Source organism: Geotrypetes seraphini, chromosome 8, assembly GCF_902459505.1.
Source record: "Geotrypetes seraphini chromosome 8, aGeoSer1.1, whole genome shotgun sequence".
In the NCBI taxonomy this organism is placed as follows: Eukaryota; Metazoa; Chordata; class Amphibia; order Gymnophiona; family Dermophiidae; genus Geotrypetes; species Geotrypetes seraphini.
In genome coordinates this window covers 51,296,745-51,322,838 of record NC_047091.1, presented here as the reverse complement: position 1 = coordinate 51,322,838, position 26,094 = coordinate 51,296,745, and the positions used below count along the sequence as shown (strand labels likewise).

Sequence of the window (26,094 nt, the reverse complement as noted above, 5' to 3'; positions counted from 1 at the left end):
TGTATGCTTGGGGAGTGCATCTAGATGTTCTCAGGACTCGGGGCATGTGGTCTGTTCAAGAGAAGAAGTTCCACATCAACCTCTTAGAGCTGCAGGAGATTCGCAATGTTCTCAAAACATTTCAGGATTGTCTATTCAACCAAGACCTCCTTGTTTGGACAGACAATCAAGTGGCAATGTACTACATCAACAAGCAGGGAGGAATGGGCTCTCTTTCTCTGTGTCAAGAAGCCAAGCAAATTTGGAACTGGGCAGTTCCTCACAATATCTTTCTCAAAGCCATATATATGCAAGGCAAGCTGAATGCCCTAGCCCAGTGGTTCCCAACCCTGTCCTGGAGGACCACCAGGCCAATCAGGTTTTCAGGCTAGCCCTAATGAATATGCATGAGTGAAATTTGCATATAATAGAAGTGACAGGCATGCAAATCTGTTCCACGCATATTCACTAGGGCTAGCCTGAAAACCCGATTGGCCTGGCGGTCCTTCAGGACAAGGCTGGGAACCACTGCCCTAGCTGACAAGTTAAGCTCATTTCTCTGACCACACCACACCAACTCCACAGCCTTGTGCCACATCTTCTCTCTTTGGGGGACTCCACTGGACTTAATGCGAGGCCTGTTTGCGTCTCCCCACAATCACAAGTTGCCTCAATTCTGCTCCAGACAGTACTTCCCTTATCATCTCAAAGCAGATGCATTTCTTCTAGATTGGCCAAATAAGTTCCTCTATGCATTTCTGCCAATCCCTCTCATTCTGAAGACTTTAGTCAAGCTCAAGCAAGTGTCAGCCACCATAATCCTGATAGCTTCTCGCAGAGGACAACCTTAGTTCTCCCTTCTACTCCAACTGAATACCAAGGATCCAATTCCACTACAGATCTTCCATCTCTACTCACTCAGAGTTAAGGTTCTCTTTTGCATCCCAATCTGCACCTAACAGCTTGGTCTGACTTCAGCAGATTTTAATCTTTCTGGCTCAGTACAAGTCATTATAGCTCTTTCCAGAAAGCCTTCTACTCAGCAATGCTGTCTACATAAGTGGACATGCTTCATTTCATGGTATAATCTCCATGACCTGGATGCTTCTTCCTCCTCTTCCCTTCCTTCAGTGTTGGACTACCTTCTTCATTTATTCAACACTGGACTTAAGCCAGGGTTCACCTCAGTGCTGTTAGTGTTTTCCATGCTCCTTGCAACAATAAACCTCTGACCATTCATCTGCTTGTTTCTTGGTTTATGAAAGGACTTTTTAACTCCAAACCTACTATTACTATTTATCACTTATATAGCGTTGAAAGGCGTACGCATTGCTGTACATTTTCTGCTCAAGCTACCTCCAGTTGTCTAGGATCTTAATGTAGTCCTAGCCAGTTTGATGAAGTGCCATTTGAACAACTGGCAACTACTCTTATTAAGTTTTTTGCTTGGAAAGTGCTCTTCTTGATCTCTGTCACTCCTGCTCGTCGAGTGATCAAACTTTACTTTGTGACCCACCTTTTACAGTATTTCATCATGACAAGGTGGTTCTCAGGACTCATCCTAAATTCCTCCCTAAAGTAGTCGTGGAATTTCACCTGAATCAATCCATTGTTCTTCCTGTATTTTTCCTAAAGCCTCATTCTCACCCTGAGGAAACAGCTCATTACACTTTATTTATTCATTTATTTTATTATTTTATTTAAGTACAGAATTGTGCTTAGCAAGTAATATAATGATATTAGTTCATCCAATCACCTATTGGGTTAAACAGAGATAAACCGAAAAGCAATATTAACTTAAACATAGTCCTCAAATTAAGAAAGGAGGAGAAAAACAAGAAAGAAATTCTTCAGGAAAGAGAACGTATTGCCATAATAAAAAGAAATTAAAGTGAAAACATTGGCATTAATAACAGACTTGAATTATTCCAAAAATCACTGGGGTGCGAGTGAAACTCCTTTCCCTTCTAAAAAGAAACGTAATTGATCTGGGTCATAGCTCTTTACACTTTAGACTGTAAGCATGCATTGACTTACTACATACAAAGAACTAAGCCACCCAGGTCTTCACTTCAACTCTTCATCTCCTTTGACCCTAACAGATTGGGCCTATATGTAACCAAATGAACTATTTCCACATGGTTAGCATCCTGCATTTCCTTCTGCTATGCTCAGGCAGGGCTGCAGTTCAAGGGATGTGTTACAGCACAGAAGGTCCGAGCTATGGCAGCATCAGTAGCTTTCTTACATTCCACTCCCATTGAAGATATTTGCAAGGCATCTACTTGGTCCTCAATTCATACATTCACATCTCACTACTGTCTAGAATCTTATTCCAGACAAGATGGTTGTTTTGGCCAAGCAGTATTACAGAATTTAAATTTTTTCCTAGTAGCAAACTTTCCCACCATCCTGTTCAGTAAGCTAGGGAGTTCCACATGTGAGAATATGCTGCCTGCTTATCAGTTACTTACCGTAAGAGGTGTTATCTGGGAACAACAGGCAGATATTCTCACATCCCTCCCACCTCCCCAGGTTGGCTTCTTAGCTTGTTTATGGAACTGAGGAACCGCGAGCTGACATTAGGCAGGACGGCATGCGAGTGGAGATAATCAAAAAATTCCCAGTGCTATACTAGATCCAGTGCAACAGCACCGAGTGATTTCTTTCACTGTGCTGCAGTGATCTTACCTACACCAGAGGACAGAAAGATATCATTAAAAGATAAGTGCAGGTCTTATATTTGAAAAAAATTTTGGAAATATGTTTTTGTGATAATATAACCTAACTGCTGGCCTACATTGTAAGTAGATGTGGCCACTAAGCTTATCACAGCAAGGGATCTTTCTATTGTGATAAGTTTAGCAGCTGTGGCCGCCAGTCCCCTCCGCCCCGAACAAACGCAGCAGAAAGGATGCCCAATCCCTCCTGCCTGAAACTCCCCACCCGCCCCAAACGAACGTGGCAGGAGCGATACCCAATCCCTCCTCCCTGAAACACCCCCACCTGTACCTGAATATCGCTGGCAGGAGGGTGCCCAATCCCTCCTGCCGGGACACTCCCAACCCCCCTTAAAGATTGCCGGCAGGAGGGTGCCCAATCCCTTCTGCCACCCCATGAGTGCTCTGAGCAGGTCAGGAGGGGATGTTCAGTGGGACTTACTTAGGCAACTGAGGCACTCCCTGAATAGTGTCAGGGTGGAGTCTGGGCGGAGTTATGCGGCACTGGCAATATTCAGTATTGGTGTCCACAGAACTAACCAAGCAAGTAGGACTGCTTAAATAGCATTCCTAACTTTGCCCTATTAGCTATGGGCCAGATTCTGTATAGGATGCTTATCTTAGGCATCCTAATCAAGGACGCCTGACAACACCTAACTTTGGAATCCACACACAACTTTTTTTATAATTGGCATGGTAATTGCACCAGTTTTCAGCCAATCAGAAAATTTAAGTTTGGTGCCGAACTCTTAGGATGCCTAGTAATACCGAAATTGACCTAGCTGAAAAGTAGGCATAGTTAGGGGCGGAGAATAGGCGTGGTTGACTTAGGCATCGCTAGACGTCTGACTTAGGTACTGGTAAATTAGGCCAAGTAAAACCTTGCCTAATATACCAGTGCCTGCATACAGGATGCCTAGCGATGTCTAAGTACACCTAGGCACTACTAGGCAGAATTTTATAAGCAGCGCCTAGTGCTTGATTGTCAACCAAGCCGGGTAACACTGTTTATAGAATCCGGCTCTACTAAATATTGGTTGTACCTGTATAACTTCTGGTCTCCACCAAAGATCTGGATATTCAGTGCCAGTCCTCAGACACTGAATAACTGGGTCTATTTACTCAAGAGATTTTAAGTGGTAGATATGTCCCTATCTCCTGCATGCAGTGGCTCCAGCTGCATTGCTTAACACATTCATTCACTTTGACAGAGAATACCATTGTTGTGAGACTGGGAGATATCCTTGGGTTTACTACTTGGGTATTACAATCTTTGTCTTTGTTGATGCAATTGATTATGTTGCTAATGCAGCATCCTGCAGGCTTGTGGCCCATGCACTGACTAGGGTGTGTCCTTGCATAGCGAGCAGATAAGTAAGCGCCAGTCTCAGATTGACCGGCTGTACGTGTCTCTGAAGGACCTGGTGGAAGAACGTCGAGGAAGGCTCGAGCAGCAGTACTGGCTCTTCCAGCTCAACCGAGAAGTGGATGAACTGGAACACTGGATTGCCGAGAAGGAGGTGGTGGCAGGGTCTCCAGAGCTTGGACAGGACTATGAACATGTCACGGTGAGTTTTGGCATAGCACAAGGCGAAGCAGTGCCAGAGTAGAATTGCTGTACTATAGAGTCATACCAGATTCTGGGAGCCAATATTTAGACCATGGGATATAACCAGGTTGACTCCCGTAATCAGCGCTGAGCCCAGATATTCAATGCCAGGCCATTTCTGATGTCCAGCATTGAATATCTAGTTTATTTTTGGCTGCTATAAACTTAGCTGGTTAAATTAACATGATGATGTCATCAGTAACGTGGCACAGGGAATAAAGTGAAGTCCAGCTTTTTCCACTGTTATGTGATGTTGCAAGAGATTGCTGTCACAGATATCTTTGCACAGGTGTGCAGCAGTCTGACTGTAGTTCATTATATTAAGGGTTAGTTCATTATATTAAGGGTCTGGTAGAGAACCTTTTGTCTCAGTGCCAATAGGACTTAGCCAATTTTTGCAGGTCGTTAGACAAGATAAGGTAAGCTTACTAAGCAGAGTTTGACCACTTGGAATCTTTATAACTAGAGAAGGATCAGATAGAAAGGGAGTGGATTCCTACTATAACAATTTAACTGGATGTGCCTTTCTGGCTGTAGACGCATGGGTACAAGCTAGTTGCTGGGCAGAGTTTTAGTTGATGCTGGAAACTGTAAAAGGGTTGTTTTTCTAGATATCAAGAACTTCAGACCAACATTGGAAAAGCAAGTTCACAGGTAGCAGTGTTAGTAGAGAAAATTCATTGTATATCTGATGCCTGCCAAGAGTTGGAACAATGTATTTCTAGCAATGCTGTGTATGGTGAGCAATTTTGAGACCTGCTTCAGATATATGGAGATATGTCAATTTAATTGCTGAAGTGGAAACTGTTTACACCCATGAAAGTAAAAACATTTTGTCCCGGAGAGAATCATGGCAGCAAACCGGTCTGAGACTGATAATTTCCACAGGTTAACCAAATTGTGTGAAACAGTACCACCTAGCTACCAAAACATGAGTGAGTTTTTCTGTGTGTTATTCAGGTGTCAGAACAGAATACAAGATATAGAATTGTATGAATCTCTGTTGGCACTACAATACCCTAGTATCTATTTGCAGACCTAGTTAATTCTGGTATTTAACAGTATGGCCGCAAGTCAGAAATTATGCAAAATGATAGAAGCAATACCTTCTAATGCAGGCAGCACAAAGCAATAGCCATCAGAGGCAGTTTCTCTTTCCACTGTGAACAAGGGGGAAGTTGGGAACCTTTACGTTCTAGTCAAAAGCATGTAGGTTCAGTTCAGAAATTGAAGTAAGAAATGTACAAACACAAAACCTGCTTGCAGAAATTCTGCTAGGCAATCGCCTACATGGGAAAAACTTGTGAGTGAGGAGGAAAAAGCTCTGAAGATGAGCATTACTTTATGTGTATTTACTCCGCTTCTGATAATAGTATTGTCCCTACTTGGGTAGTAAAGCCATGTCATGAACCAAGCAGAGATAAGAGTTTTAGGGGTTCTCCTATGCCAAGCAAGTACACTTGTCTGGAGCCCTTTGGAATATAATAAAGATCCACAATTAAATTATCCATTTGTGGATATAACAATATTTCTTTCAAATATGTTAAAAATAATTCCGAGGAAGCCAGATGGTGAGTTTTAGGAAAATTTATAACATATACATTTCTAGACTGCATTGAATTCTCAATCCATTGTAACCTTTTGTGTATCACCAGAGTCCTTTAAAGAAGAAGCAACACGCTGTAACGACTTTTATCCCAGGACAAGCAGGCAGCATATTCTTGAGTGATGGGTGACGGCACCGACGGAGCCCCGGTACGGACAATTTTAGAGTGATTGCACTCTAAGAACTTGGAAAGTTCTAGCAGGCCGCACCGCGCACGCGCGAGTGCCTTCCCGCCCGACGGAGGTGCGCGGTCCCCAGTTTCTTAGTTTCCGCGGAGCTAAGAAGTCGCACTTTTCAACGGCTGTTGAAAAGATTTTTTCCTGACGCCTTCCCGCTCGCGAAATCTGTTAGGAAATTGTATTTCCTTTTTTTCTTTTATTATTTTCTTGTTAAAAAAAAAAAATTCTTACTTTCTTTTTTCTTTTCTTTAGTCGGTTTTGCCCCGGCGGGGCCTGCTGCCACCATCGAGGCCTCGGCCTTCGATTTGGCAGAAGCCGTTTTTACTTTCATGCCCCCCCAACCAGGGTTTAAAAAGTGCCAGCGGTGTGCACGGCCTATCTCTCTTACGGACCCGCAGAACTGGTGCTTACAGTGCCTAGGTCCAGAGCATCAGGCTTCCACCTGCACCCGCTGTGCCACTTTGAAAAAACGTACATTAAAAAAACCGACAAATCCAGCAAAGGTTGCTTTTCGGTGCCGACATGTCTGACCCGGCGGCATTGACACCGGCATCGGCCCCAACTCAATCGGCACCCACTTTGTTGACGCCGCGCAACACTGCGCCGGCGTCGCAACACCCAGGTAAGCCGGCTAAGAAGCCATCCCCGCTGGAGCGTCCTCCGGTCTCAATAGCAGCGAGCCCAGTCCTGCCGACCGCGAGGCGCCCGCGGAAGCGCTCCGCCCCTATTGAGGTGAGTCCCTCGACCTCGGGCTCCTCATCTTCGGGGCGTCGAGTGGCACCGCAGGTACCGCAGAAGAAAAAGGCGGTACCGGTGCCTTCTCTGGACGAACGCATTGCAGCCGTCCTGCAGGTGCAGCTAAAGGAGCAGTTACAGCAGCTCCTTCCTGCTCTCTTGGCACCGAGCCTTCCAGTCTCGGTCCGGTCTGAGCCACCAGTACCGGCAGTGGAGCAGCCTCTTTTGTCTGCGTCCACTTTGTCGGTACCGGTCCACTCCGCTTCATCGGTCTCGATGCCAGTCCTCGCACCGGAACCGAGAGCGCAACACCAGGCTGTTCAGACTTCGGCACCCATGCAGCCTGTAACATCTCCCGGTACCGGGTCTATGAGGTCAGGTAAGTCGGCACGCAAAACCCGACACCTGGAACCCTCCACTCCGGAGTCTCGAGACCGTAGCTCCCATATTAGGGACCCTGATCTGTGGGGTGACTCCGAAGAGCCTTTTCTTTCTGAGGGTGAGTGTTCCTCGGATGAGGATGATCCTGCTGCCCCAGATCCATCCTCAAAACAAGATTCTACATCTTTCACTTCCTTCCTGAAAGAGATGTGCGAATCTCTGTCTATTCCTTTGGAGGCTGAGTCTAAAAAATCCAAAGCCTTCCTTGATACATTGGATTTTGACCAGCCTCCAAAGGAATTTCTCAAACTACTCCTCCATGACATCTTGAGGGAAACCTTTTATAAAAACCTGGAGAATCCCCTTGACCATCCCAGGAGCTCCTCGTAAATTGGATTCTTTATACAAAGTGATTCCTATCCCTGGATTTGATAAGCCGCAGCTTCCACATGAATCCCTTCTTGTGGAATCTACGCTCAAAAAGTCTGCCGGAGCTAGTGTATACGCCTCTGTCCCTCCTGGCAGGGAAGGTAAAGCCATGGATAAGTTTGGTAAACGGTTATACCAGAACGCAATGCTAGCTAACAGATCTGGTAATTATGCTTTTCATTTTTCTTTCTATCTTAAGCATCTTCTTACCACCATGGCTTCATTTGAAAAGTACCTTCTTGAACGAAAAGGACAGGCTTTTCACCACTACTTGTCATCTCTCTTCCAACTCCGTAAGTTTATGGTTCGCTCAATATATGACACCTTCGAACTTACTACCAGAGCAACGGCCTTGTCTGTCGCTATGCGCCGCCTTGCTTGGCTCAGAGTGTTGGAGCTTGATGTCAACCATCAAGATCGGTTGGCCAATGCACCATGCCTGGGGGATTAACTCTTTGGGGAATCCATGGACTCTACCACCCAAAAGCTCTCCGCCCATGAGACTAGATGGGATACTTTGCTAAAAACAAAAAAGAAGACTCCACCAGCGCGGCCTTTCAGACAGCAGTCGGCCTATCAACGCCGTTATGTGGCATGTCCCTTGCCATCAGCTGCCCAACAACCTAGGCACCAACGTCAGCAACAACGACAGACCCCTAGGCCACCACAGCAGCAACCTGCGAAGCCACCTCCACAGCAAAAGTCCACACAGCCCTTTTGACTTAGTTCTCCAGGGCATAGCCAGTTACCTACCATCTGCCCACCTACCTCAACCTATAGGTGGCCGTCTTACTTCTTTCCTCAGCCGTTGGGAGATCATCACCTCGGATCAATGGGTCCTCAACATCATCCGCCACGGCTACTCTCTCAACTTTCAGACACTTCCTGCACAAAGTCTGCCAAGAGAGTCTGCTTTGAACACTCCTCAGTCTTCCCTCCTTCTTCAGGAGGTTCAATCCCTCCTCCTTCTGAACGCCATAGAGGAAGTTCCTCTAGATCAAAAGGGGCAGAGATTCTACTCCCGTTACTTTCTAGTCCCCAAAAAAACAGGAGATCTCAGTCCCATTTTAGATCTTCGCGATCTCAACAAATGCTTGGTCAAAGAAAAATTCAGGATGCTTTCTCTGGCCACTCTCTACCCTCTTCTCCATCAGGGTGACTGGCTATGCTCGCTCGATCTCAAAGAGGCATATACTCACATACCGGTCAATTTGGCCTCCAGACAGTACCTCCGCTTCATGATCAATCATTTTCATTACCAATACAAGGTGCTGCCCTTCGGTCTTGCCTCCTCTCCAAGAGTGTTCACCAAATGTCTGATTGTGGTGGCTGCCTTTCTACGCTCTCAGGTCTTTCCTTACCTGGACGATTGGTTAATCAAGGCCAATTCATCTCAGACAGTACTCCTGGCCACCAACCAAACCATCCTATTTCTGCAACTTCTGGGGTTCGAGATCAATCTACCCAAATCTCATCTCATCCCCACTCAGAGACTTCAATTCATTGGAGCGGTACTGGACACAGTTCTCATGAGGGCATTCCTGCCGTCCAACCGTCTCCAAACTCTTCAATCTCTATGTCAGCAGCTACTTCTGCAAAGTTCCATCTCTGCCAAGCAAATGATGATACTCTTGGGTCACATGGCCTCCACAGTTCATGTCACACCCTTCGCACGTCTTCACCTGCGCACTCCTCAATGGACCCTGGCTACCCAGTGGTCCCAAGCGACGGATCCGTGCTCACGACACATATCTGTGACATCATCTCTTCGTCAGTCTCTACAATGGTGGTTGATATCCTCAAATCTCTCCAGAGGTCTTCTGTTCCATCTACCTCCTCATCAACTTGTCATCACCACCGACGCCTCCCCTTATGCCTGGGGAGCTCATTTGAACGAATTCCAAACTCAAGGTCTTTGGACAGCCCAGGAAATGAAGCATCACATCAATTTCCTGGAACTCAGAGCGATGTTTTATGCCCTCAAGACCTTCCAACATCTTCTCTTTCCTCAAGTCCTCCTGCTGTGCACAGACAATCAAGTTGCAATGTACTACATCAACAAACAGGGTGGGACAGGATCTCGCCTCTTGTGCCAGGAAGCCCAGAAGATTTGGGCTTGGGCCACAGATCACCAACTATTCCTGAAAGCTATCTACATTCAGGGGGAACAGAATTCCTTAGCGGACAAGCTCAGCAGAATTCTCCAGCCTCACGAGTGGACACTCGATCCTTTAACTCTACAGTCCATCTTCGCTCGGTGGGGCACTCCTCAGATAGACCTCTTTGCAGCTCCTCACAATCACCAGCTGCCCCTCTTCTGCTCCAGACTCTACTCTCCTCACCGGCTGGCAGCGGATGCATTTCTCCTGGATTGGTCCAATCTGTTCCTGTATGCTTTCCCTCCGCTTCCTCTCATGTTGCGAACCTTGTTCAAGCTCAAGAGGGAACAAGCCACCATGATTCTCATCGCTCCACAGTGGCCCAGGCAACATTGGTTCTCCCTTCTACTTCAACTCAGTTCCAGGGAGCCTATTCTTCTTCCATTGTTTCCTTCTCTTCTTACACAGCATCAGGAGACCCTTCTACATCCCAACCTCCAGTCTCTACACCTGACAGCTTGGTATCTCTCGGGCTGACTTCAAGTGATACTCTGTTGTCTCAGCCAGTTTGTTCTATTCTGGATGCCTCCAGGAAACCGGCCACTCTGCAATGTTACCATCAGAAGTGGACACGATTTTCTTCCTGGTGTCTTCTCCATCATCATAATCCTACGTCCCTGGCAGTGGAGACCTTGTTGGATTACCTTCTTTCTTTGTCTGACTCTGGTCTCAAGTCTACTTCCATCAGAGTCCACCTCAGTGCTATTGCTGCTTTTCATGAGCCAGTTCATGGGAAACTTCTCTCAGCTCATCCTTTGGTTTCCAGATTTATGCGGGGTCTTTTCAATGTGAAACCACCTCTTAAGGCTGGGATCTCAATGTGGTTCTCTCCGCCTTAATGAAGCCTCTGTTTGAACCTACAACTCTAGCTACAACTCCTTTCAAGTTCCTCACTTGGAAAGTGCTCTTCCTTATTGCCCTTACCTCTGCCAGGAGGGTCAGTGAGCTACATGCACTAGTTGCGGATCCACCTTTTACAGTCTTTCATCATGACAAGGTGGTTCTGCGTACACATCCAAAGTTTCTCCCTAAGGTTGTCTCGGAATTCCATCTCAACCAATCCATTGTTCTGCCTGTCTTCTTTCCGAAACCTCACTCTCATTCTGGAGAACAGGCTCTGCATACTTTGGACTGTAAGCGGGCTCTAGCTTACTATTTAGAGCGTACTAAGCCCCACAGATCATCTCCCCAACTCTTTCTATCCTTTGATCCGAATAAATTGGGGCGTCCTGTTTCTAAACATACGTTGTCTAATTGGCTGGCAGCGTGCATTTCATTCTGTTATGCTCAGACCGGACTATCACTGGAAGGTTCTGTCACGGCCCATAAAGTTCGAGCTATGGCAGCATCTGTAGCTTTCCTCCGTTCCACGCCTATTGAGGAAATCTGCAAGGCTGCTACTTGGTCCTCAGTTCATACTTTTACATCTCATTATTGTCTGGATGCATTCTCCAGACGGGATGGACACTTCGGCCAATCTGTTTTGCAAAATTTGTTTTCTTAATGGCCAACCTTCCCTCCATCCCTCTTTTTGTTAGCTTGGAGGTCACCCATCAGTCAAGAATATGCTGCCTGCTTGTCCTGGGATAAAGCACAGTTACTTACCGTAACAGGTGTTATCCAGGGACAGCAGGCAGATATTCTTGCGTCCCACCCACCTCCCCGGGTTGGCTTCTTAGCTGGCTTATCCTAACTGGGGATCGCGCACCTCCGTCGGGCGGGAAGGCACTCGCGCGTGCGCGGTGCGGCCTGCTAAAACTTTCCAAGTTCTTAGAGTGCAATCACTCTAAAATTGTCCGTACCGGGGCTCCGTCGGTGCCGTCACCCATCAGTCAAGAATATCTGCCTGCTGTCCCTGGATAACACCTGTTACGGTAAGTAACTGTGCTATTTTGCAGTTCTATTTTAAGACATCCTGAATCCTTCTATCATCATCACAGTCTCCAGACTCCTCCAGAACTGCCCAAAGGCTTAAACTAGCCTTCCCCTCTCCACGCGGCATCCACTATTCAGGCAAACTGGGAAAATCCCTTCTCTTCAAAATCACAGGTCTTTGGAACGACCTCACCACCCCGCTGCGGAACCTGAGCTTCCTTCAGTTATTCCGCAAAAAACTGAAAACCTGGCTTTTCAGCAAATTGTAACTCTATCCTTCCCCCCTTTCTCTCCCCCCTTCTACACATAAGTTCATGTAATCCTTTTTCTTCTTCTCTACCCACTATTTTAAGTTCTTGTAATCCGTGTCGAGCTCCATTCTCATGGAGATGATGCGGTATATAAACTTAAGGTTTAGATTAGATTAGATTAGATCATCATTTAGTTTGTTAACAGCATCATTATAAAAGTCACATACAGTAATTGGTTTAGAGTCTCTTGTAACTGCCTATAGTTTATTTCAGAGTCTTGAGAAGTTCTTGAAGAATGATTATCTGAATCCAATGCAGCCAGAAAGTTCACAGCTGAGTGCCTAGCTACTAGATAATCTGTTTTGCTTTCTATGCCTACACTCTTACCAGGCTGTCCAACCATAGTTGCCTCAAACTGTAGCAATTGTTTTCCCACCAATGGGGACATGTGGAATGAAATTAAACCAGAAGGTTGATGGGGAGGAGTTCTTACCCCTATACTAAGAGAAGCATTTACAAAAGAATAATTACTCACAGAGTTATGAGGGGAAGTCAGCTGAATAAGGAACATGTGCTGATCTATAGGTCTTCTTACGGGTACTGAGGTAGATTGTATTGTAGCAGATCTTTTTACTCTTTTCCTCTTCCCTATGAAGACAAATAGTCGATAGTTTCCTTCTGCTCTTAAGTGCTCCTGAGGGGTTCCAAAGGGGTGTGACATGCCCCTTTGGACATGCCCCTATAGGCACTCACCCTCAGCCATATGCCTGTGACTAATTTTCAAAGAAAGTATTTTCTGTTAGAGCAATGAAAGCTGCCACTGATATCAGTCCAGTCTTCTCACTCTCTGACTGCAGCAATGCCTGCTAGAAGATGACAACCCAAGCGTTCAACAGCAGTCCAAAGCAACATGTACCCTGCACTTTTTGAAAGAGTAATTGAAGATGCTTTTAACTCATAATTTCTAATCACATGTTCAGTACCACTGTTTGTCTTAATCATTCCCATAATAAATAACTCCCTAATCCCTTATTTGTCCTTTTATTTCTTACGAATAGATAGTTAGCTCTGTTGGACAGGGACTGTCTCTTATATATGTAGAGCTCAATTACATAAATGGGCTCAAAATTAAGCATAAAAAATAAATTGGCTCTGAACAGTATTCTATAATGGGAGTTCTGGGATAAGCACCCTTTAAAGAATAGCAAATAACACCGGGATCCTCAATTAACTATGTGTGCAAGGCATTACACCAACTGAAACCAGGTGTAAATCCCAGCACATAAGTTGGGCACAAATCTGCATTATTCTTTAGCGCTATGCACATTTTAAGGGAATGCCTCTGACCTGCCTATGCCCTTCCCATGGCCATGCCCCCTTTGCAGAGCCACATAAGAACATAAGAATTGCCGCTGCTGGGTCAGACCAGTGGTCCATCGTGCCCAGAAGTCTGCTCACGCGGCGGCCCCTAAGTCAAGGACCTGAGCCCTAACTGAGTCTAGCCTTACCTGCGTACGTTCTGGTCTAGCAGGAACTTGTGTAACTTTATCTTGAATCCTTGGAGGGTGTTTTCCCCTATAACAGACTCCGGAAGAGCGTTCCAGTTTTCCACCACTCTCTGGGTGAAAAAGAACTTCCTTATGGTTGTACGGAATCTATCCCCTTTTAACTTTAGAGAGTGCCCTCTCATTCTCCCTACCTTAGAGAGGGTAAACAACCCGTCTTTATCTACTAAGTCTATTCCCTTCATTATCTTGAACGTTTCAATCATGTTCCCTCTCAGTCTCCTCTTTTCAAGGGAGAAGAGGCCAAGTTTCTCTAATCTCTCGCTGTATGAAATTCCTCCAGCCCCTTAACCCTATTAGTCGCTCTTCTCTGGACCCTTTCGAGTAGTACCGTGTCCTCCTTCAAGTACGGCGACCAGTGCTGGACGCAGTATTCCAGGTGGGATCGCACCATTGCCCGGTACAGTGGCATGATAACCTTCTCCAATCTGTTCGTGATCCCCTTCTTAATCATTCCAAGCATTCTGTTCACTCTTTTCGCTGCCACCGTGCATGGAAACACATGGAAATTCTGAGAGTGGGTTTAATAAAGGCACATAGGTGCCTGTGTTCTTTTATAGAAAAGGCATTTTTTTAGAAGTAGTTTAGGAAATTACCCTCAAAGATTCGCCATGATAAGAAAACACCTCTAGCTTCACCTCTTTTTTTTTTTTTTTTTAGAATGCTACGTAGTCAAAATTTAGAGCGATTTAACTGGCCAGGAAAATCTCCAGGCCAGTTCAATCACTTCTTTGGGGCTATCCATTGATATTCAGCGGCACACAACCAGTTACTGCTGCTCGTGGGACCATCAGTTCTTTGTTTTCCATGGATTGGAGACACTCTAAGTGCACCTTTTTTATACGCATATTTAATGTGTATATTTTATGCATACGTTTTGTGCCTTTCTGTCTTTTAGTCATAATTTTTTATTTTTTTTTTATCTCTTTCGTTTGATACCAGAATTTTTTATTTTTGACTAAACTTTTATTTTTGGGCCTACTGGCTCTTTTTCAGCCTGTTCTAAAGCGAGGAGCATCATCCTATTGTTGGTATATCTTTTACTCGATCTCCCTTTTGACTTCATATCGATGGTTTTCCCGTCCATGTCCAAGGTTTTAAGTGGTTCAAATGGTGCACTCAGTGTCAAAGGACCATTTCAGGTAGGACCCACACAACTGGTGTGTTCAATGCCTAGATCCTGATCACCAAGATATTTCTTGCATGCTCTGCTCTAAGCTTCAGAAGAGGTCACTTAAAGCCAGAAAGTTGAAGTACAAGATATTTTTCGGGTCAAATTTGAGGGCATCAAATTCAGACCCCAATGCAAAGTGTCAAACATCTGTTTTTTTGATGCTGCCCTCCTCAGGGGAACCTGATAAAGCTAAAAAGCCTATTTCTCCCTCTATTTCTGTACCCACACATCACCATCAAAGTGCTCTAAGTGTTAATATACTGAGACTGAATCATCTATGAAGTGTGCCTCGTAGTCACAAATGCTTCAACGCAGCCCACATCCATGGTACCTTTGCAAGTATCGGTACTGGCACCATCATTGCACAATTGGTTCAGAGAACTGTTTCAGAAAGAACTAGTTGGGCTGCTGCAGGCGCACACTTTGCGAATTCCTGCCTCAACATTCCAAGCCTCTGCTCAGTCCAAGCATCGAGCATAGACATCATTGACACATGACATCGGCGCACGTCATGGAAGTTCATTATTGACTCATGAAGTCAGCACACGTCAGATGCGTCAAAGCACATCACTGCTGTCAATTGATGCATGAAGCCAAGGCACATCGTCGTTGTCCAAAGTACAACACCGTCAGCCACCAACACACAATACAGATGCACATCATGTTCATTCATCATCAACGTACAATGTCAGTGCATGTCATAGACGTCCATAATCGAGGCAATGGAGTTCATCATATCATATCTTTCAGTGTTCCCCTATACGATCTGACTCTCCAAGACCTGGTGTCCAGAGATATGACTCATATTTATCTATCTGCTCTTCCAGCAGCTGTCCAGTCCTGTCAGTGGAAGATTCTTACAGTACACAGTCAAATTTTATTTATTTATTTTGATTTCTATCCCGTCTTCCCAGGAGCTTAGAATGGGTTACAAAATTACAAAGACATTCATGGTAGCATAAGGACATGATTGGTTGCAAAAGACATTCACAGTGAATTACAAAAGAAGATTACAGTAAATTAAGGATAAGACTGGATACAAAACAAAGCATTCATAGGAATAAGGGAATATGGAGGAGTCTGTCTGCTGGAGGCCATTCAGTTGAAGAGGAAAGTCTTCACTTCTCTTCGGAAGGCCATCAGAGAGTCTTGAGATCTTATCTGTGCAGGCAGTTGGTTCCATAGCCAAGGGATAAAATGTCTCTTCGATTGCAGAAAGACCCCTGAATCATCCTCCAAGAGTCTCTTTTCAACTCCCAGCAAAAGACCCTCCTTCTCCAGAAGCTCGCGGCCCTACTCCAGCTCAATATCATAGAAGAAGTTCCCTTGCAGGAGAGGGGCCGAGGGTTCTATTCAAAATATTTTCTTATACCAAAAAAGACTGGAGGTCTCCTTCCAATTTTGGACCTCGGTGCCCTCAACAAATACTTGGTGAAGGAGAAATTTCAAATGATTTCTCTAGAAATCCTATTACCTCTAATGGAGAAGAACAACTGGCTCTGTTTTCTAGACCTCAAGGAAGCCTATACACATATACCCATCCCCCCCAACCCACAGGAAATATCTTCATTTTCAACTGAGAGCACAAGGTGCTCCCTTTTGTATTGGTATCTGCACCCAGAGTATTCATGAAATGCCTGTAGTCATGGCTGCAACGCTCACACAGTTTTCATGTGTTCCCTTAACTAGATGACTGGTTCACCAGTCCATAAATGCAACAGTTCATCTGCTCGAATTTCTAAGATTCGTAGTCAACTACAAGAAATCACATCTAGAACCCACACAGACACTTGAGTTTATCGGAGCCCTCTTAGATAATGACCCAAACTTGAGCCTACCTGCCTCAACAAAGACTCAATACTCTACTTCAGATATAGTAGCATAGTAGATGACGGCAGATAAAGACCCGAAGGGTCCATCCAGTCTGCCCAACCTGATTCAATTTAAATTTTAAAAAAAAAATTTTTCTTAGCTTTTTCTGGGCAAGAATCCAAAGCTCTACTCGGTACTGTGCTTGGGTTCCAACTGCTAAAATCTCTGTCAAAATCTACTCCAACCCATCTACACCCTCCCAGCCATTGAAGCCCTCTCCAGCCCATCCTCCCCCAAACGACCATACACAGACACAGACCGTGCAAGTCTGCCCAGTACTGGCCTAGTTCAATTTTTAATATTATTTTCTGATTCTAAATCTTCTGTGTTCATCCCACGCTTCTTTGAACTCAGTCACCGTTTTCCTTTTCACCACCTCTCTCGGGAGCGCATTCCAGGCATCCACCACCCTCTCCGTAAAGTAGAACTTCCTAACATTGCTCTTAAATCTACCACCCCTTAAATTATGCCCTCTAGTTTTACCATTTTCCTTTCTCTGGAAAAGATTTTGTTCTACGTTAATACCCTTCAAGTATTTGAACGTCTAAATCATATCTCCCCTGTCCCTCCTTTCCTCTAGGGTATACATATTCAGGGCTTCCAGTCTTTCCATACATCTTTTGGTGCAAGCCTCCTATCATTTTCGTTGCCCTCCTCTGGACCGCTTCAAGTCCTCTTACGTCCTTCGCCAAATACGGTCTCCAAAACTGAACACAATACTCCAAGTGGGGCCTCACCAATGACCTGTACAGGGGCATCAGCACCTTCTTCCTTCTACTTGCTACACCTTTCTTTATACAGCCCAGCATCCTTCTGGCAGCAGCCACCGCCTTGTCACACTGTTTTTTCATCTTTAGATCTTCAGACACTATCACCCCAAGGTCCCTCTCCCCGTCCATGCATATCAGCTTCTCACCTCCCAGCATATACAGTTCCTTTCGATTATTAATCTCCAAATGCATTTCTGCATTTCTTTGCATTGAATTTTAGTTGCCAGGTATTAGACCATTCCTCTACCTTTTGCAGATCCTTTTTCATATTTCCACTCTCTCTTCGGTGTGTAATCTGTTACAAATCTTGATATTATCTGCAAAAAGGCACACTTTTCCTTCTAATCCTTAAGCAATGTCACTCACAAACATATTGAACAGGATCGGCCCCAGCACCGAACCCTGAGGGATTCTACTACTCACCTTTCCTTCCTCTGAACGACTTCCATTAACCACCAGCCAGTTTCTAACCCAGTTCACCACTTTGGGTCCTAACTTCAGCCCTTCAAGATTGTTCAACAGCCTCCTATGAGGAACTGTATAAAAGGCTTTGCTGAAATCTCAGTAAATTACATCTAGCATATGTCCTTGATCCAGCTTTCTGGTCACCCAATCAAAAAATTCAATTAGGTTCATTTGGCACGATTTACCTTTTGTAAAGCCATGTTGCCTCGGATCCTGTAACCCATTAGATTCAAGGAAGTACCCTATCCTTTCTTTCAGCAACACTTCCATTATTTTTCCAACAACCGAAGTGAGGCTCACCGGCCTGTAGTTTCCCGCTTTATCCCTGTGACCACTTTTGTGAATAGGGACCACATCCGCTCTCCTCCAATCCCCGGGAACCACTCCCATCTCCAGAGATTTGTTGAATAAGTCTTTAATAGAAACATAGAAACATAGAAATAGACGGCAGATAAGGGCCACGGCCCATCAAGTCTGCCCACTCCAATGACCCTCCCTATCTATCTTTGCGGATAGATCCCACATGTTTGTCCCATTTGGCCTTAAAATCTGGCACGCTTCTGGCCTCAATAACCTGAAGTGGAAGACTATTCCAGTGATCAACCACCCTTTCGGTGAAGAAGAACTTCCTAGTGTCACCGTGCAGTTTCCCGCCCCTGATTTTCCACTGATGCCCCCTTGTTGCCGCGGGACCCTTGAAAAAGAAGATATCCTCTTCCACCTCGATGCGACCTGTGAGGTACTTGAATGTCTCGATCATATCTCCCCTCTCTCTACGTTCCTCTAGTGAGTAGAGCTGCAACTTCCCTAACCGCTCTTCGTATGGGAGCTCCTTGAGTCCCGAGACCATCCTGGTGGCCATTCTCTGGACCGATTCCAGTATCAGCACATCCTTGCGGTAATGCGGCTTCCAAAATTGCACACAGTACTCCAGGTGCGGTCTCACCATACAGTGGCATAATGACTTCAGGTTTACGGCTGACGAAACTCCTGCGTATGCAACCTATGATTTGCCTTGCTTTGGATGAAGCTTGCTCAACTTGATTTGCAGACTTCATGTCTTCCCTGACAATCACCCCTAAGTCTCTTTCTGCTTCAGTTTTTGTCAAGATCTCGCCATTTAGGGTGTAAATCTTGCATGGATTTCAGCTTCCCAGGTGCATGACTTTGCATTTTTTGGCATTGAAACTGAGTTGCCAGGACCTAGACCAGTGCTCCAGTAGAAGTAGGTCATGCATCATATCATCTGCCATTGAATTATTATCTGTTGTGCTCTTGTTCACTACATTGCTTAGCTTGGCATCATCGGCGAATACTGTTATTCTTCCTCGGAGCCCTTCTGTCAAGTCTCTTATGTAGATGTTGAACAAGATCGGGCCCAGGACGGAGCCCTGTGGCACTCCACTTATCACCTCTGACATTTCGGAGGGGGTGCCATTCACCACTACCCTCTGAAGCCTACCTCCAAGCCAGTTCCCAACCCAATTTGTCAATGTGTCGCCCAAACCTAAAGAACTCATCTTGCTTAGCAACCTGCGGTGTGGTACGCTATCAAATGCTTTGCTGAAATCCAGGTAGACGATGTCCAGGGACTCACCAGCATCCAGCTTCCTCGTCACCCAGTCAAAGAAGCTGATCAGGTTGGATTGGCAGGATCTCCCCTTAGTAAATCCATGTTGGTGGGGATCCCGTAGTTTCTCCTCGTCCATGATTCTATCCAATTGGTGTTTGATTAGGGTTTCCATTAGTTTGCTCACTATCGATGTGAGACTCACTGGTCTGTAATTTGCCATCTCCATCTTGGAGCCTTTCTTGTGGAGTGGGATGACGTTAGCTGTCTTCCAGTCCATCGGGACGTTACCTGTACTAAGGGAGAGATTGAAGAGCGCGGATAGCGGTTCCGCTAGGACATCACCCAACTCCCTGAGCACCCTAGGGTGTAGGTTGTCAGGCCCCATTGCCTTGTTGACCTTGATTTTTGACAGCTCGCAATAGACGCTGCTGGGTGTAAACTTGAAATTACTAAACGGGTCAACTGATTTAACCCTTGTCTGTGGCTGAGGGCCGATTCCCAGCGCCTCGCGGGTGAAGACTGAGCAGAAGTATTTATTTAACAGTTGGGCTTTTTCCGAGTCCGTTTCTACAAAGTCTCTGTCTGGTTTTCTGAGAAGTACTATCCCGCCCGAGTTCTTATTTCTGTCACTGATATACCTGAAGAAAGATTTATCTCCTTTCTGGATGTTCTTTGCTAGAGACTCCTCCATGCGGAATTTGGCCTCCCTAACTGCTGCTTTGACGGCCCTTGACTTGGCCAGATATTTTACTCTAGAGTCCTGTGTCCCTGATTGTTTGTAAGAGATGAATGCTTTTTTCTTCTCTTTGATGATGTCCGAGATCTCCTTAGAGAACCACTGTGGCTTGTTGTTCCTACTCCATTTGCTTACTGATTTAACATAGCGGTTTGTTGCTTCCTGTATGGTGGCTTTCAGAGTTGACCACATTTCTTCCACACTGACGGTATCTGCTTGGCTTTGTAGCGCCTGGTGAACGAAGTCTCCCATGTCTTGGAAGTTTGTGTCTTTGAATTTGAGAACCTTGGTCATTGTGGTAGATTTCGTGAAACCTTTCCTGAGATTGAACCATATCATATTGTGGTCACTGGAGGCCAAAGTTTCACCCACCGAGACCTCTGTGATACTTTCCCCGTTGGTAAGTACTAGGTCCAGTATTGCCTGATCCCTTGTTGATTCAGATACCAGTTGCCTGAGTCTTGCTCCATTCAAAGAGTTTAATAGCTTCCTGCTGTTGCCGGAAGCAGAGGAAAGTGTGACCCAATCCACATCAGGCATGTTGAAGTCACCTACCAATACTGTATCACCCCGCAAGGTGATATTCTCTATATCTCCGATTAATTCCTTATCTAGGTCATCTTGATGTCTTGGGGGTCTGTATACTACGCCAAGATACAGGCATTTGTCCTTCCCTCTGGCCAAATTTACCCAAAGGGATTCCCCAGTGTACTGTACATCTGTGATTCTGGTGACCTTAATGTCCTCTCTAGTATATAATGCTACACCACCTCCCATTTTACCCTCCCTGTCCCGGCGAAGCAAGTTGTAACCTGGTATGACCATGTCCCACCCGTGGGAGTCTGTGAGCCAGGTCTCAGATATCGCCACTTCATCCAGGTCGGCATTCCTCATTTCTGTTTCCAAGTCTAGGATCTTATTTCCCAGACTGTGGGCGTTGATGTACATAGCCCTCCACGTTGTGTGTTTGTTGTATCTCAATGGGAACAATCCCTCTTTATCAACTAGGACCCCATTAGCATTATTCGCATGTCTCTTGCACTCCCTAGCATTATTCGCCTGTCTCTTACACTCCATAGACCCAGAGCTAAAGCTTGAACCTGTCTCGGACTCCCCATGACTATAGTGTGCTCCTATCTCAGACTCGGTAATGTGTGTACCCTGTGGGGGTATTCCCGTTTGGGCTACTCGAGCTCCTTTAGTGCAATTTGCAACGTGTGCACTCTCTCTGGTCCCAGAATTATAATGTGTACTCCCTCTAGACCCAGAATTGCTATGTATCCTCCCCCTAGACCCAAAATTGTAATGTGTCCCAGAAATATAGTATTTACTTAGCTCAGTCTCAAAAGAGCATTGGTAGCTTAGCTCGTCAGGTGGGTTGTTTGTGCCCGTACCCTCCCCCAACTTACCTAGTTTAAAGCCCTGTGTAGTAGGCGGGCTAGACGGTGTCCAAGGACGTTCTTCCCCCTCCTGGTCAGGTGTAACCCGTCTGGTCCCAGCAGTCCTTGCAGTGCCTCTCCGTGGTTTAGGAACCCAAAGTTCATCTCCTTGCACCATCCCTGCAGCCAGTCCGTTCGCTCCCTCCGAACTCGATCCTCCCTGGCACTGCCCTTGCCCCTCACTGGGGAAGATCGATGAGAAGACCACCTGCGCATCCATCCTCCTCAGCTTCACTCCAGGGCTCTGAAGTCATTCGGGTATGCTCTCCGGGTGCACCTGGCAGTGTCGTGGTTCCGACGTGGATGAGGATCATAGGGAAGTGATCCTGCGGTTTGATGAGTCTGTCCAGGCTATCGGTTACATCCCGGATCCTGTCCCCCGGCAAACAGCAGACCTCTCTTGATTGCAGATCAGGTCTACAAATTGGTCCCTCAGTGCCCCTTAGCAGCGAATCCCCGATGACCACAACTCTGCGCTTTCTAGGGCGGGCCGACCTGTTGACTCTGGAACCGGAACCGTCTGCTCAACCACTTCTTGTACCTCGTTGTCAGGATCCTCCTGTAGGCAGCTGGTATCTGTTCTTAAGGGGGATATGTGGTGTCGATGTAGAGCTGCCCTGTATGTGAGAGAGAGAAACAGAATGAGGTTTCTGCGTTTTCCTGTGGAGGAAGTCACCACTGCCAGGAATCAGGGTCTCCAGTGACTTCCTGAATTCCGACGGTTGGATTCAAGCCTGAAGTTTTGGAAGCTTTGGGAGTCTCAAGGATGGTCTTGTCAGGCTCTCGTTCGGCGATCTGAGACAGCTCCTGAATTATTCCGTCAATGAAGGTCTCGTCATCACGGATGCTCCTTAAGCGTTGAATCTCCTCTCTCAGGCTCATCAGCTCTAGCAGAAGGCTTTCATCTGGCTGTTCAATTGGTTCCGTCTGAGTGGAGACTGAAGACATCTTTGAGGGGATGGCCTCGGTCTGTACAGAGACCTCTGCCCTCTGTCCAGGCTCCCCCTCTGTCTGTACGAAGACCGTAGCCATCCCCTGGGTACTTTCGGCGACTGAGCTGCCTGTCTTGACTGAAGTCTTGCTGCCTCTAGTTCTGCCTGCCATATATAAAGGTTTTTTATTATTATTATTTATTTATTTATTTTATTTTATTTTTTTTAGATTTTTGTCAGAATGGGGACTGTTAGGAGTTGGTGTCTGCCTGTCAGAATAGAGTGGTTGGTGTGGTCCGCCTGTTAAGTGTGCTTGTTGGTTAGGTAGGAGTAGAGAGTTGAAAGACCTGGAAGAGGGAAAGATTGAAGAAAGGTTGAAGTTGATTGGTAATTTAGCTAGTTGTAGGATTTTAGAGACCAGCTGAAATTGATAGCCCGCCAGAACCTCTCTGAGCTCCCTCAGTATCCTGGGATGGATCCCGTCTGGTCCCATCGCTTTGTCCACCTTCAGTTTTTCAAGTTGCTCATAAACACTCTCCTCCATGAACAGCGTAGAATCTACTCCATTTTCTCGTGTAACTTTGCCAGACAATCTCAGTCCTTCTCCAGGATTTTCTTCTGTGAGCACAGAACAGAAGTATTTGTTTAGCACATTGCTTTTTCCTCATCACTCTCCACATATCAGTTCCCAGCATCTTTTAGTTTAGTAATTCCATTTTTCATCTTCCTCCTTTCACTAATATATCTGAAAAAATTTTTGTCTCCCTTTTTTACATTTTTAGCCATTTATTCTTCCGCCTGTGCTTTCGCCAGACGTATCTCTCTCTTGGCTTCTTTCAGTTTCACCCAGTAGTTCTTTCTGTACTCCTCTTCTTGAGTTTCTTTATATTTCACAAACGCCAACTCTTTTGCCTTTATTTTCTCCACCACTAGTTTGGAGAACCATATTGGCTTCCTTTTTCTCTTGTTTTTATTTATTTTCTTCACATAAAGGTCCATAGCCATTTTTATCGCTCCTTTCAGCTTAGACCACTGTTTTTCCACTTCTCTTATGTCCTCCCATCCTAACAGCTCTTTCTTCAGGTACTCTCACATTTCATTAAAGTCCGTACTTTTGAAATCTAGGACTTTAACTATGTCAGAGGATCTCCTCACTTCGTAGTATAACAGCATGACAAATGCTTCAACTTCTAGACCATATGGCCTCTACAGTACATGTAATTCCATTTGCCCATTTACATCTCAGGGAGACTCAGGAACCCGTCAGACTTCAAATCTTTCCTACCTCACTGACACAGAGAAAGGGACTCTACTCTATGCTCATTGGCTCTCGCAGCATGGTATCTCTCTCTCTCTCAGCCATTAAATGTCTTAGCAACATCTGTTCCAGTGTCAGCCATCATTGAAGCCTCTAGAAAGCCATCTAATCAGTGTTGCTATCATGTCAAATGGACACGTTTCATAGTCTGATGCAATAACAAATCACTAAATCCAATCTCCTGTCCTGTTCCATTGATTCTGGACTACCTTCTACATCTCTGACTCTTGTCTAAAAACTTCAGTCAGAGTTCATCTGTGTCATTAGTACTTTTCACATTCAAATAGACATTGTCAGTGCATCTTTTGATTTCAAGATTCATGAAAGGCCTTCTCCATGCCAGACTTCCAATTAAACCTCCTCCAATGGCTTGGGATCTTAATGTTGTACTTTTAACTCTGATGAAGCCTCTTTCAACTTCATCTCTGAAAGTGATATTCCTTGTAGTTATCACGTCTGCATGTCAAGTTAGTGAACTTCAAGGACTTGAATCAGATCCACAAGATTCTACCATGACAAGGTAGTTCTTCATACTCATCTGAAATTCCTCCCAAAGATTGTCTCAGAATTTAAACCAATCTGTAGTTCTCCTTGTCTTTTTTTCAAAACCATATTCTCACCCTGGTAAAGCTGCACTCCACAGATTAGACTGTAAACATGCTCTTGCTTATTACTTGGATCTCACAGGACTTCAACTCAATTGTTCCTGTCATTCAATCCTAACAGACTAGGAGCTCCTGTCACCAAGAGAACCATCTCTACATGGTTGGAGGACTGTATCTCCTTTTGCTATGTTCGAACTAGGCTGATGTTTGAAGGCCATGTTATGGCACATAAAGCTTGAACAATGGCAACTTCAGTAGCTCATACACATTCCACTCACATTGAGGACATCTGTAAAGCAGCCACCTGGTCCTCAGTTCATACCTTCACATCCCACTATTGCCTGGACATTCGTTCCAGAAGGGATAGTCGGTTCGGCCAAACAGGTTTACAAAATTTATTTTCCACTTAGAAGCCATTTTCTCTTCAACCCGTTGTTTACACCAGACTCATGGTAATTATTAATAATCCTCTTCTCAGAGGCATGATCCTGGCTGCTAGAGAGTCCCACATGTGAGAATATGCTGCCTGCTTGTCGGATAAAGTGAAATTACTTACCTGTAGCAGGTATTATCTGAGGATAACAGACAGGTATTCTCACAACCAGTTCAACTCCCTTTTTTGGCTTCTTAGCTTTGTAACTGAACTGATGGTCCCACGAGATGGCAGTAGGCAGAAGGCACTCGCGCTTATGCAATATGGGCAGTTTGAGATTTTTCCATTTTAAAAGTGACAGTATACTTTTGCATTGTCCATACTGGGCTCCGTGGATGATGTCACCCTCATGAGAATATCTCTGCTGTCCTCGGATAACACCTGCTACAGGTAAATAACTTCGCTGAAATAATAGAGTTATCAATCCTTGCTTAAATTCTTTCACATTCTACAGTATTCTAAACTAATGAGGTAAAGTATTCCAAATCTTTGGCACTGCAGTAAAAAAAAAAAAAAAATGGCAGACCAATATTGTTCCAGCCTCACTACCTGAAATGAAGGGACATCCAGTTTAGCCAGATTCTCAGATCTCAATAATCTGGCCAGTTGGTATAATCTTAAACCAGCTGCAACAATAACAGAAACAGTATTACTCAATGCTTTGAACACCAGTAATATGATCTTGAATTCAATCCTCTGCTGAATTGGTAACCTTGAACTTCTGGCTTAATTTTCTTTTTGCAGCTGCTGCAGGATAAATTCACTGAATTTGCCAGTGAGACAGGAAATGTTGGACATGAACGGATCTCTACGGTGAATCAGATGGTGGATGAGCTAATAGACTATGGACATACAGATGCTGCGACCATCGCAGAATGGAAAGATGGTGTAAACGAAGCTTGGGCTGAGCTACTGGAACTGATGGAAACTCGGGCGCAGATGCTGGCAGCCTCTCATGAACTCCATAAATTTTTCAGTGACTGCAAGGATGCTCTGTTCCAAATTGAGGAGAAGAAGCAACGACTTCCAGTTGTGACTGCTCAAGAGCCCAAAACTTGTGCCAGGAGTCTCCAGAGGTCACTGAGCTCCTTTGAGCAGGATGTTCAGAACTTGGTTTCCCAGGTAAGAAGTTGAAGAAAAGTAGGAGTGGGGCTGAAGTCAGCTCCTATGATATGTTAATACAATGATTCTCAACTAGTATGTCATGCCACACTAGTGTGTCATGGGGCTGGCACACAAAAACAGCAGCTGCAGTGGCATACCATCACTGTTTGTTTTCTCTCTTTTTT

General features: G+C 45.2%; 1 protein-coding gene across 3 annotated transcripts in view; it reads left to right on the top strand.

Moving 5' to 3' along the window:
* The window catches only part of SPTBN4 (spectrin beta, non-erythrocytic 4), a 420,524-nt gene that overhangs the window by 318,098 nt on the left and 76,332 nt on the right, over nucleotides 1-26,094 (top strand). For all 3 annotated transcript variants that reach the window (XM_033954096.1, XM_033954095.1, XM_033954094.1), the window contains 2 exons: nucleotides 4,063-4,267; nucleotides 25,550-25,927. In XM_033954096.1, the coding sequence (XP_033809987.1) occupies nucleotides 4,063-4,267; nucleotides 25,550-25,927 (583 nt within the window). The remainder of the gene's footprint in view (nucleotides 1-4,062; nucleotides 4,268-25,549; nucleotides 25,928-26,094) is intronic.